Here is a 12,680-nt window from a genome sequence, read left to right as displayed (position 1 = left end):
TTTTTTAAATTGATTCTAAATTACTTCTGGATAAATTATTATCAGTTTAAGCAACCTTGCCCTATGATTGACTAATAACCCATATAAGACTGGGCCTTCATCATGTACCCTTTAATGCATGGCACCAATAACCATATAATGGAATGTTAACTCATAAAATGGATGAATTATATGGGTAATATAATATTTAATACATTTATTCCTAAAACTACTAAATGTTATGTTCTAATCTATTCTAATCTAATTTATAATATATTCTAATCTAATCTGTCCATTCATTTTTCAATCACAATAATCCTGTTCAAGGAAGCCGGTTGTCGGGGGGCAAAACTTACCATCGCAGCATCAAATTTAATGCAGGATCTAACCCTAGATAGGATAAAAGTCCATTTCTGGGCATTGAGAACCACCATTTAAGATAACATGCATGTCTTCGGAATGCGGGGTAAGGATATTCCCAACACAAAACATGGAGAATGAGTACACTCCTCACAGAAGTTAGGCTTTGAACATAGTCTATTAGAGTTGTGAGACAGCACTAACCCACTAACAGGAAGAAATATAATCTTCATTCCCTCTTTAGCTGTTTGATTTGGCAGAACATCTTACTTTTTCAAAACAGGAACTGTATCATGCTGCTTGGAGCACAGAAAGGACCTGTATATACATCTCATATTAGGAAATAGGATATATAATTAAAAGATTATACTCACATGGACCACCATCATTTATTCCCATCACAGAAACATTGGTAGGTACAGAGTTCAGAGCAAGAATCACTTGGCACTTAAACAGTATTTTTCCTACTGCAGACACCATTGTCAATCACAACTTCTCTCTGCTCTGCACTTCCAGATTTCTGAACACATTTCTCACCTAAATCACATTTACTTTTAAAGACATACATACAGGGCATGAGTAGGGTTCTATATATATTGTCTTATATTTGTATTGTATTTAATGTGTTTTTTTAAGCATTATTACTTATTTACTGCTGTTTGAGATGATGTTGTGATATTGCACAATTATATTTTACCATTGTTATATCTATGGAAGTAACACCAAGACAGACTCTTAGTAACTGTATTGTATAATAACTGTTTTGTATAATATAATATACTGTAATATAATATAGGGTGGCACGGTGGCACAGTGGGTAGTGCTGCTGCCTCGCAGTAAGGAGGCCCGGGTTTGCTTCCTGGATCCTCCCAATGTGGAGTTTGCATGTTCTCCCCATGTCTGCGTGGGTTTCCTACGGGTACTCCGGTTTCCTCCCACAGTCCAAAGACATGCATGTTAGGTGCATTGGCAATTCTAAATTATCCCTAGTGTGTGCTTGGTGTGTGGGTGTGTGTGTGTGTGTGCGCCCTGTGGTGGGCTGGCGCCCTGCCTGGGGTTTGTTGGCTGGAATTGGCTCCAGCAGACCCCTGTGACCCTGTAGTTAGGATATAATGGGTTGGATAAAGAGCTTAAAGAGACTCTGAACTCAGTATAGTGAGAGATACAATATAATATAATCTATACACAGTATATAAAATGCTAAGTTCTACCTATCTGTTACACAATTACTCACAAACTACTGGGGATAAAAACTTGATCTTTGTCATAATCAAGACAGTCATGACCTGATATGTTCTGGAAATTCAAAACATTTTAAGGAGTGGCAACCCTCATGTGTGTTTATTTGTAAGGTAATCGCAAAAACAGGGGACATGGCAAGAAGCAAAAGAACAGCAGTGACATCTCCTGAGCGTGGAGTGTAGGATATAGAATGCAAGGATGGAGAAATGCATGCTGACAATCGAGAAGACCGTCAAATACATGTTCAGAATTCATAATCATGTGTAAGTTCTTATGTGTGTAAAAAACAATGGGAGGAAACTTTACTGTTGTTTCTGTCTAACCTGTTTTTGTTTCACATAACACACTCCCTGACTTGAAAGGCTCCTTACTTTACCTTCTAAAAACAACGTGCTTATAAAACCAATATCCTATTTTTGAATTTATTGTATTTATTGATCATTGAACACTGAACTTTATTAAACGTGCATAAAAGCAGGCAAAGGAATTGAAAAACAAAGTGCTAACCACCATAATGGCAGAAAGAAGAAGAATAGAGATATCAAGTAAATTGCAGAAAGCACTCAAGTGATGAAAAATAAGAAATAATAAGAAGACAAAACAGTGAGGCCCACAGACAAGCAAGAAGTAATCTTCAATATGGACCAACTGACCTGCAAGCAAACACAATGGCTTATGTTTGTTCAAGACCAAGTCCAGCATACAAAGTGTAAGAACAAGAACAAAAGAAAAATGCTTGACAACAAATTAGAAGATTGTCAAATACTTGAAACTTCTGACAATATGCAGGCATTGCCTTTACATCCTTAGACCAATGTTTGTTTGAAGAGCACTACTTAAGAAAGTTAGATCACAAATGTGATCATTGTGAAGCTGTATTTTTTAATGGTGAAAACAAAGGAATGTGTTGCCAAAATAGAAATGTTCAGCTTATTCCATATGAACCACCAGAAGTAATCAGGTCCTTATTAGTAATGTGAGAAACCCGCAGAGTTTGCTTTGCCATGTGTTCGGTAAAATCACAAAAATGTTTGGGAATTTTGCCAAACTCTGCAAAATTCATTGAAGTCAAAGGGAGGAAGTAAACTAGTTTTGAGTGGATTATAGTGGTATAATGGTCATTTATGTGTCCCTAAGGGCTAAGGAAGCATGTGCCAACTATGCTGGATCAATTATTGTGATCTGGGCTGAGTGACCGTGTTTCATACAGCAAAAAACACAGATGAAACAATAACACAAACAAAATACAACAACTAGCCACAAACTAGCCGTAAGTAAACAATACATATTGTTGCACTCATAAAGTTTCTAATCTTGGGGCACACACTGGCCATGCTCCAAAGCGGCAGCGTGCGACTGGCTTGTTCCATTGCTTAAAGTCACGGCTCCAGGTACAGCTGTAATATCCTTTATGTTTCTAATCTATACGTGCAGATACTTTGCACATTTTTCTTCCATCAAGGAGATAAAAAAAAAAATGTTGTGTAAACAGTAATAAAGCTTTTATTATTATTATTATTTCACAGGGTCTCTTTCTGACTTAGGTGGCGGGGTGCTCCTTTTAAGCTTATTTTAATTCCTAGCTGCAATACATGGCTAATTATACCTTCATAATTAACTGTGCAGTGCAACTTGAGGGACTGAGTGAGCATACAGGGATCAATAATATATTTCTGGTGGCAGTACTCAAAATATTCTCATTATGGTCAGCTAATGTACTCCTCAAAGGAAAATTCTGCAAGTTAGTTGTCAAATAAATATTTTTTATAACTTCAGGTGGTTCGTTGTGTGGTGGGTGTGGCAATGTGCTGTAATCAGTGCATGTTTCCAACCTCTTGTTCGAATCATGGAGCCATGGAGCTTCCCGCTTCTTTTCTGTCTTTGGCATTGCAATCACCAGGGGCCTCATGCATAACGCCGTGCGTAGAATTCGCACTATAACATGACGTAAGCACAAAAGCCGAAATGTGCTTACGCACAGAAAAATCCAGATGCAGGAATCTGTGCGTTCGCCAACTTCCGCGTTCTTCCGCTACATAAATCCCACTCAGCATGGAAATAAACACACGTGCACGCGCTTGCTGTCCCGCCCCAACTCCTCCCAGAATTACGCCTCTTTGAATATGCAAATCAATATAAATAGCCCTTAAGCCCAGCGTTCTGTGAAAAGGCTGTGGCAAAAGTACGAGGAAAAAATAGAAGAATTTCAGTTAATACCAAATGGAGGCAAAGAAAAACGTACTATTTGTTGGTTTAAACAGTTATATAAGCAACAAAAGGAAGTTGATCGAGTGACATAGCGTGTCGGAGAAACTCGAAAGCTCAAGTTCACAAAGTCGCACAGTGCCCGAAATAAAAAAGTTGTCACATATCAGTGAAAAAAAAGGCACACAATGTGAAAAAAGCATGAAATGTCAACTTTAATCTCGAAATTTCCACTTTAATCACGTAGTTTATTTTGACATAAATTAGAACATCATAAACGTCATCTTAAAATCGCTTAATTTACTAGTTTCTCAAATCCCATCGTAACTAAGGTAGCACGTTAAATGCTTTGTTGTGTATTTGATCTTATATGTGCTCTATGTGCCTGACTCACTACGTGCTCTTCCTCCGACAGGACACAGAATCCATTACGTTCGTAATATTACAGCTCTCTAAATAATTAAAATACTGAGAAGTATACGTGATATCATTTTCATGATGATATGAGTTAAAGCATGTTATTAAACATGGGAACACGGTGGCGCAGTGATTGTTCATGTCTTACAGCAAGATGCTTGCTGTGCCAGGCACGACCTTCAATGAAATACTTTATTGTAGCAGTACTGTCTTTTTCAAACGTACTAACCCCCAATTCCTGTTCTTACTTTTCTTTCTCCAAATACCCAATCACCACACAATCAGCTCTGTAATAGATGTTAAGCCATCTGTAAGCTTAGAACGGCGATTCTTCAAAACTTTTAAGAAACATCGAAATATCTTCGTAATGTTTAATTATTCTATCCATCTATCCTTCCAGTGTCGCGCCAGCCACAGTATGAATACAGCGCGAGGCAGGAACAATCCGTGAAAGAAGCTCAAACTCGCTAGCGCTGCGGCAATGTGTAGTTAAAGCTAAAGTTTTATTTGCATAATATAATCAACATATTTTGCTGCATTTCATCTTAAAAATGACATCGTCATCATATGTAAATACATGCTTTATAAAGTGGTTCAGGTTGTGCAATATTATAACTGTATCATAAGTACAATTACCTCACGGTAACTTGCAAGTACAAACAGTTCTACAAGGAGCACTTGATGGACTGATTGAGTGCGTTTAGAGTTCTTTGGATGAAACTGTTTGTGAACCGCAAGGTCTGAACAGGAAAGGCTGTGAAGCGTTGGTCGGAGGAGAGTAGTTCAAATAGCGAATGGCTGTGGCAGCGAGTGCTGTATACCAATAATTCTCTTTCCGATCGCTGTAGATCTGTGATTCACACTCAGATACAGTGATATAAATACTCCGAGTGGTGCAGTGAGAGAAATATGGAAAAAGATGATCCGCTCTGGCAACCCCTAACGGGAGCAGCTGACAGAAGAAGAAAAAGGTGCAGTGAGAGTAACAATGCTAAAGCAGTTATGGTATTTAGAATAGTTTGACCATTCTGTGGACCATTATATTGTTACAGGTTAATTACAATTAGATGCATTAAATTTATGAACGGTATGCGGTTAATTTCAGCGTATTTGATAAAGCCGCCATCGTGGATGTGGATCTAAGAAAGGGTAACCACACAGGAACAGTAGCAGTGCTTTGACGCTGGGTGCCGCCAATCTGCAAAACCGAGCGGAGAACTTGCATACGACAGGGTATGAGGTACTGTGGAAAAGTACGCGGCTTTACACCAAGTGTAGGTTTTATACATCGCGATTTGAACATGGAAATGTTCTTACGCAACATTTCTGTGCGTACGCACCATTTATACATGAGGCCCCAGGATTGGTATCATAATTGACAAAGTGGGGATTATACTATAGAACAAGTGTGGTGGCTCAACAAAACGTCTACATGAGACAGGAAAGGTGTGTATTTTTTTTTTTCTCAGTAGAGATTTTTTTATTTAAATAGTAAGAGGCATGCAGACACATTCAGAATTAGAGTATCTCCTAAATGACAGGTCTTGAGGAGTGTTCCCAGTATGCAGTGGTTAGTATCTACCAAAAGTGATTTAAGGAAGGACAACTGGTTAACCAGCAACAGGGTATGGGCCCCCAAGAGTCACCGATGGGCATGGGGAGCAAAAACTAGTCAATCTGGTCCTATACAACAGAAGAGCTGCTGTAGCATAAATTGCTTAAAAATTTAATGTTTCAGATGAGCATATGGGGCTAGGCAGCCGAAGAATGCCCACAATAACCCATGCCTACTCCTGAAAGCTCCAAAAATATGTGAGCATCAGAACTGGACCATGGAGCAATGGAAGAAGGTGGTCTGGCCTGATGAATCACATTTTCTTTTAAATCAAGTGAACAACCAGGTGCATGTGTGTCATTTATCTGGGGAAGAGATGGTAGCAAGATGTACTTTGGGAAGAAGGAAAGTAGAGGCAGTGTTATGCTCTGGGCAATGTTCTACTGGAAATCCTTGGGTCTTGGCATTCAAGTCGATGTTAATTAGATATGTGCTACCCTGGCCTTCTTCAGCAGCATAATAAACTCTGCTACACTGCAAAAATTGTTCAGAAATGGTTTACGGAACATAACAAAGAGTTCAAGATGGTGACTTGGTCTCCAAATTCCCTAGATCTCAATCTAATCAGTCATCTGTGGGATGTGCTAGAAAAACAAGCTTGATCCATTGAGGCCCAACCTTATACCTTGGAGGACTTAAAGGATCTGCTGCTAATGTCTTGGTATCAGATAGCACAGGACATCTTCAGAGGTCTTGTCGTGTTCAGGCCTCAACAGGTCACAGCTGTTTTGGTGGCATGAGGGGGACCTACACAATATTAGGCAGGTGGTTTTAATGTTGTGGCTGATCGGTACATATATATATATTTATTTCGATATATATCTAGGACTTAATCTGCCCTTTTGATTGAGGTAGCAGAGTTCTCTCTCTAGAAGCACCACCAAAAATGTTTGATTTTTGTAAAAGACTCTTAAAGAAGAAGAAGAAAAGGTCCTTGGAATTTAAAGAGGCCAGTTCTTAGAAATGAAGTGGGAAGCTTGGTAAAGTATCAGAGACCGGTTATTTGATGGAATATCTCAGAGGTGAGTTTGGGGTTCAGATTAAAAATTCCACACAATATGTCCTTGATAAAGAAATGCATCCACACACTACTGGTGCATTACTTACTGGATAATTACTAACAGGTTACTTATCATAGGGTAAAAACAATGTCAGTCACACTTAAGATCATCATACCCTCTTTTTCCTAAAATGAAATTACATTGAATTCTGACAAAAGACTTACCAAGGGGTGTGATCTGAGAAGAGATTCTTCCTTCTGTTCAAACAGCATTCCAGGTGTGGCAGTGTAAACCAAGGAGTTGTCTGGTGAGGTTACATTAGATTCTGGCTGCTGATGAGCCATTTGCATCTCATTGCCAGTCTCAGATTCCCTGTGAGAAAGCTCATCGCCATCATTGCTCAGTCTGCCACTTTGTTGACTCAGGTGGCTCAGCTTATCGGCTTGATCATCTGGGTCTGTGCCTTCAGCAGGTAAATGAATTTTCACATCCTCCTCCTCCTCTCCTAGCTTGGCACCCTCATTGTTCAGATTCTTCTGTGAGCTTAACCTTTCATCTTCATTGATTTGGTTGCCTTCTTCTTCCTCCTTCTTTTCCATATTCTTTTCTTCTCTTGGAGTACCAGTATCTTCCTGCACCATCTGGCTGTCAACCACGGTTCCACTCTCACTTTCACTATGCTGGCTTATTTTATCCACCTCCTCATCTGCTATACTGCCTTCTTCGTTTTCCTGCTTGCTTTCAAAGATTTGATCCACAGCCTCCAAGCTTACTGCTTCAGATGGCTCTTCTTTTGATAGATGGTGCACTGTAGGCTCCTCTTCTTCTTCTTCCTTCATAGCCCTTTCTTCATTTTCCTGTTCATGGTCACTCTGTGTGGATAACACTGAGATGGGTCTTTCATTTTCAGCCTCCTCCTTTAATGTGAGCGCAGTGTTAGGTGCATTATCTGAGGCCTCAACAGTCGGGTTTTCTTCAGCACTGGACATGTTGCTGTTAACAAGGTGGATACAAAATGATTTTAGGCCCTAAGTTATAACAAAGTTAAAGCAGAAAAGAAGTTTGTCTTTATACATTGCAATTTTTGTAAAATGTATTCATAGTATTTTGAGTAGTAGTTTCTTACTATTTTGGATTTTATGTGTCTGCTTAGTTTTAACACTGAATGTTAGTAGATCCTATTATAAATCCCATCTTTCTCAAAAGCTTTAAGACAAAAAGTTTTTTTATATTTTACAAAACTGAGTAATATCTATTATTATTATTATTATTAGTTAGCAAATCATTGCAGAGAAAGCAGTACTGTAAAAATTGTACAAGACTGTGGTGTGAAGCAGAAGCTCAGAATTTCCTGGTTAGTCTACAGCGTTGTCTTTGCCAGGGCAGTGACTGAAAAAATTAGATAAAGACTACAAGAGTCCAACTTCCTGTACAGGGTTGTGGGCTCACACTCCATGACAGGATGAGGGGCTCTGCAGTAAACAGGACCTCTGAGTGTGTTGCTACATCTTCTGTCACAGTTTATATTCCTTTTGGGTGTTCATCCCATCCCAACTAATGTGTATTATTAATTTTCAGTCAAGTAACTGTACTGTGTATTGTAATAACATGTATTTTACATTGAATATGTGATGTGTTCCCAAAGAAAGATTTCAGTTCACTATGTCATACCACTTAGTGAATAAAATTGTCCTGCATTTTTATTACTAGGAACTACTAATAAACCAGTATTATTTTGCACCTAAATTATTCAGCTGTAAACCAGGAGGATAAATCAAATAAAGTAGGAGCTTAAATCTTCTAAGAATATTTCTGAGGATCTACATATTGTCATGCAAGTTCAGCAGAGGAACACCTTCCAGGCTCACTTAAGGTATGTGGTACCAGTCTGGGATGAGAGGGGGCACTGACGCTAACAATCTTGTTTCCTTTTTCCTTCACAGTGCCAAGAAACCACCACTTGAGGGCAACAGAGCCAGAGAAGCCCCATCTATTATCTGGTCCAGCCAATATAACAAGGAGATGTCCAAGGAAAATGGTGCCTCATTTGGACAGTCAGGAACAACTCCAAACTAGTTATGCCAAGAAAAGGTGCTAGAGAGTGATAAGAGGCTACTCTGTGCTTTTGTTTTCTAAGCGCCATCGTGCATCTGTTAATTTTGTTTTAGTTTGATATTAAATGGGGTTTGCCTGGATGGCACCCTAACTATTTTGGGACTCACTCTGCCTTCTTACTCACTCTCCTACAATATATACTATATTTCAGTTTGTACATTTTTGGCAAAATTATACGTCTGAATCCAATATGTCAAATATAGCTGATTAGCATTTTGAAGATTTGCTAATAAATTAAAAAAATGTTAAATGAATAAATGTCTGATGTAAGAATGAAAGCATCCCATCCAGGCTTAGTTCCTGCCTTGTGTCTGATAGTCATAGGCTCAAAAAACATGGAAAAAGTAGTTTAAAAATATTGATAAAAGAACTGATTTAAAAATTAATAGAAGAATTCAGGAATGAATATAGAGCATTTAAACTTTCGTTTTACATTTGTTATTAATACTGCAGATAACAAAATAATTGTCCATCTTGGAGTCTAATTATCACCTAAAGTATTTTAGTAGTTTAAAAAAAAAAAACAATAACATGGCATAGCATTCTCTAACCTGCTTAATATTATTAAGAATCTGCAGCATCAGGCACAAAAGAAGAAACCAGGCCTGAACAACACACCATCCCATTGAGTAGTGATAATAATAATAATAATAATAATAATAATAATAATAATAATAATAATAATAATGAGGATGAGGATGAAGATGAGGATGATCATGATTATGACTGAGACTGAGTAGACAAGAACGAGTTAATATATGTGTATGTATAGAGGAGCGTACCATAAAAAGGTTCTCCATCCTATTCAGGTTTCCTCCCTGCAATGAAAATGTTATTGTTGCTTGTTACTTTTACTGTTGTTCCATGACAATAAACTAGATTAATAAGGTCTGAGAATGGACGAAAAGGCTGTTGATAGTAGCAAGGACAAAATTATGGTGTGCTGTTCCATTGAGGAGAAAGTGATCTGTTGTGAGGACCAGAGAGCATTTAAATGTGTAACACACTTCCAAGGCTTTTTTTTTTTTTTTTTGCTTTACTTTTCTTCATTTTCCTTCTTGTACCCTAAAAACTGGATAATTAGTTTTTATTATTATTACTATTAGCACCAGTAGAAGTAACTTATTATTAATTATTATTATTATTAATCACACATATTCTGGGATAATCCCATTGCTACCTCCTATACCGGGTCTAGGCCAAGACATAGGGCAGTTTTATGTGGTGTGTTTAAGTTAAGGGATTTGCTCACTATGCAACAAGTATTTAAAATGGTTCCTTTCTATAGTTTTATGTATGTGTATTGGTTTATATGTAATGTCTATAGTGGTCTGTGTAGTGTATATGTGGGATAATCAGTAGTGGATACAATAATGGACATAATGATCACCTTGTTCATCCTGCACATGCGGCATATTTCTTCTGCTTGTTCTGAGTTCTTATTCGTTTGATTTGTGTGTGCATTTTGTAAGTTGTGTGTGTTTGGTATGGCAATGTCAGTAATATATGTCATTTTATTTTTCTAGGCTACCAGTGATATGTCTGGTCTGCTATGGTGGACAGATTTATTTGTCAGTATAGTTGCGTTCCAGTATATTTTATTGTCCCAGTAAAGTTTTTCTTTTCTTGTTTTTTGTGGCATTTTGTAATACTATAACGTGGTGTATGTTTCATATGTGTCTATTAGTTTGTGTTGTTATGCCAGTTCTTGATGTTTATTGTTTGACATCTGATTGTGTCTGTGCATTATAGCAGTCTGTCTGTGTCATTAGTTTACAGCCTGGCGTGATATGTTGGATTATTTCTTGAGGCAGTATCTACATGCACTGTCTGTAATGTTTGTGTCTTTAAGAGTATACTTTGTGTAGTTTCTTGTGTTTATAACTTGACCTTCTATAATTAGTATAAACCCTTCTGTCTCACCAAACATACCACCACAGCTTAGCCAGCTATTTGAAGTAAACTTTTCCTCACAAAGTTGATAAAGCCTATGAGGATGCCTGCCTTGCCATGTTTTCTGGGCACAGGGATGTGCATCCACTATTCACATAATTTTTGCAAACAAGGAATTAAACTGAGGGCCTTTCAGATTACTATACAAACAAGCATGACAAGTGACATGCTCAGTAGTAGTGTTCGAATCTGATAGATATAAAATAATAGCAATATTCTAAACAAAGTCAAATGTAATATAATATCACATTTGTGCAGCACAACTTTGAATTAGCTAGTAAAGTTACTTCTGATGTATCGATCATTGTAAACGTTATTAATCTCAAAACCGTTGCAATTAACTACAGAAATAATTTGCAGTTTGCCTGCTTTAAATAATACGATCAATCGCAATTTACAGGCAGACGGTATAGATTATTAATGATGGCTCAACCACTGATACGTTTTGTTTGTAAACTTTTCATCATTTAACTAACCTCACTGTTTTCTTTTAAAGGTGAGCATTTACGGTGCCCTTGTCTAACTTGTATACACGTTACTCTTAAACATGCCATATCGTTGTCTTTAGAACATGTCCATGATAATAAAGCAGAAATCACTCCTCCTGTTGTAGCCTATATACTAAAAACAACTTCACTCGTTCTCTCGTAGTGGCTTATTACTTTTACATAAACATCTCCTTCGTAGCTCCATTACATCAGTAATGTACCATGAATGCCAATGATTAAAACACATATCATAAATCCGCTCTTTGTAAACGATTTCCCCCCTTCCCCTTACAATATATTAAAACTCAAACTTACGTTTGGTGCGTGCGCCTTCCTAGACCACACTTCAAAACAGCGTCCCGTTGCCAAGTTACAGTTCGCAAGGACTCTTGGGATACTTGCGTCAATTTCAAGTCGAATCGCGGAAGTGCTGGGCTCAGGCTGTAAAATCAGTGGAAGACGGCAGCAAAGAGAACGCATCTCTTTCTAAATTATGTCTAATATATATATAAAACTTGTTAATTTATACATGGAAAAAATTTAAATTACAATTTTAAACTGCGTCTCGTTGGTAAGAATTGCTAGAGAGGAAATATACGGACAGTCGAATCCTTGTAAATAAGTGAGACTGAAATCGGCGAGTTGACTGAACTCGCATAACGTTAATGTGGATTAATTGAGATACAATGCACAAGACCGGATAAAATGGAACTGACAAACAGGATAGTAAAGAATTACATTAGACACTAGCAGTTTTATTATTATTGTTAGTGTTATTTGAATACTGTGGTAATAAGAAAGAGGGAATCCGAAACCAGTGACTTCTGCAGAATCTCATATCTTCGTTCCAAGATGCAAACAAATAATTAAATGTTCATCTGAAATGAAACGAGCTTTTATTTAATAGATTAAGATGTACATTATTGAGCCAGGAAATTTAAGTGTTATATAAGCATATAATCAAAACAGTACAATTTAAAAATAATTTCAAAATAAAATCACCATTTGTATAGTTAAAAAAAGACCTCCGAATCAGAGGAATGCTCACAGATACATACAATGGATTCAGAAAGTATTTTATTTTCACCTCTTATGTGCTGCTAATTTATATTAGGTATCCATATGGGGTTTCACTATGAATCTTGGTTTCCTTTCACATTAATAAAGTATCTATCTATCTATCTATCTATCTATCTATCTATCTATCTATCTATCTATCTATCTATCTATCTATCTATCTATCTATCTCAAAGATGTTTATTTAGCGTATACAGTGCCATCAGAAAGTATTTATACCCCTTCACA

At 37.3% G+C, this 12,680-nt stretch overlaps 1 protein-coding gene across 1 annotated transcript in view; it reads right to left on the bottom strand.

Annotated features, from left to right (window-relative positions):
• The window catches only part of cfap251 (cilia and flagella associated protein 251), a 61,497-nt gene extending 49,742 nt beyond the window's left edge, over positions 1-11,755 (bottom strand). Inside the window, exons 1-2 of the mRNA XM_028800874.2 lie at positions 11,691-11,755; positions 7,044-7,812 (exon numbers count right to left, since the gene is read on the bottom strand). Of these exons, the coding sequence (XP_028656707.1) occupies positions 7,044-7,808 (765 nt within the window). The 5' untranslated portion in view covers positions 7,809-7,812; positions 11,691-11,755. The remainder of the gene's footprint in view (positions 1-7,043; positions 7,813-11,690) is intronic.
• Between the last annotated feature and the right edge of the window lie 925 nt (positions 11,756-12,680).

The sequence above is a fragment of the Erpetoichthys calabaricus genome, chromosome 4, assembly GCF_900747795.2.
Source record: "Erpetoichthys calabaricus chromosome 4, fErpCal1.3, whole genome shotgun sequence".
Classification (NCBI taxonomy): Eukaryota; Metazoa; Chordata; class Cladistia; order Polypteriformes; family Polypteridae; genus Erpetoichthys; species Erpetoichthys calabaricus.
Note: the sequence above shows the minus strand (reverse complement) of the source record. Positions and strands in the feature narration are given on the sequence as shown.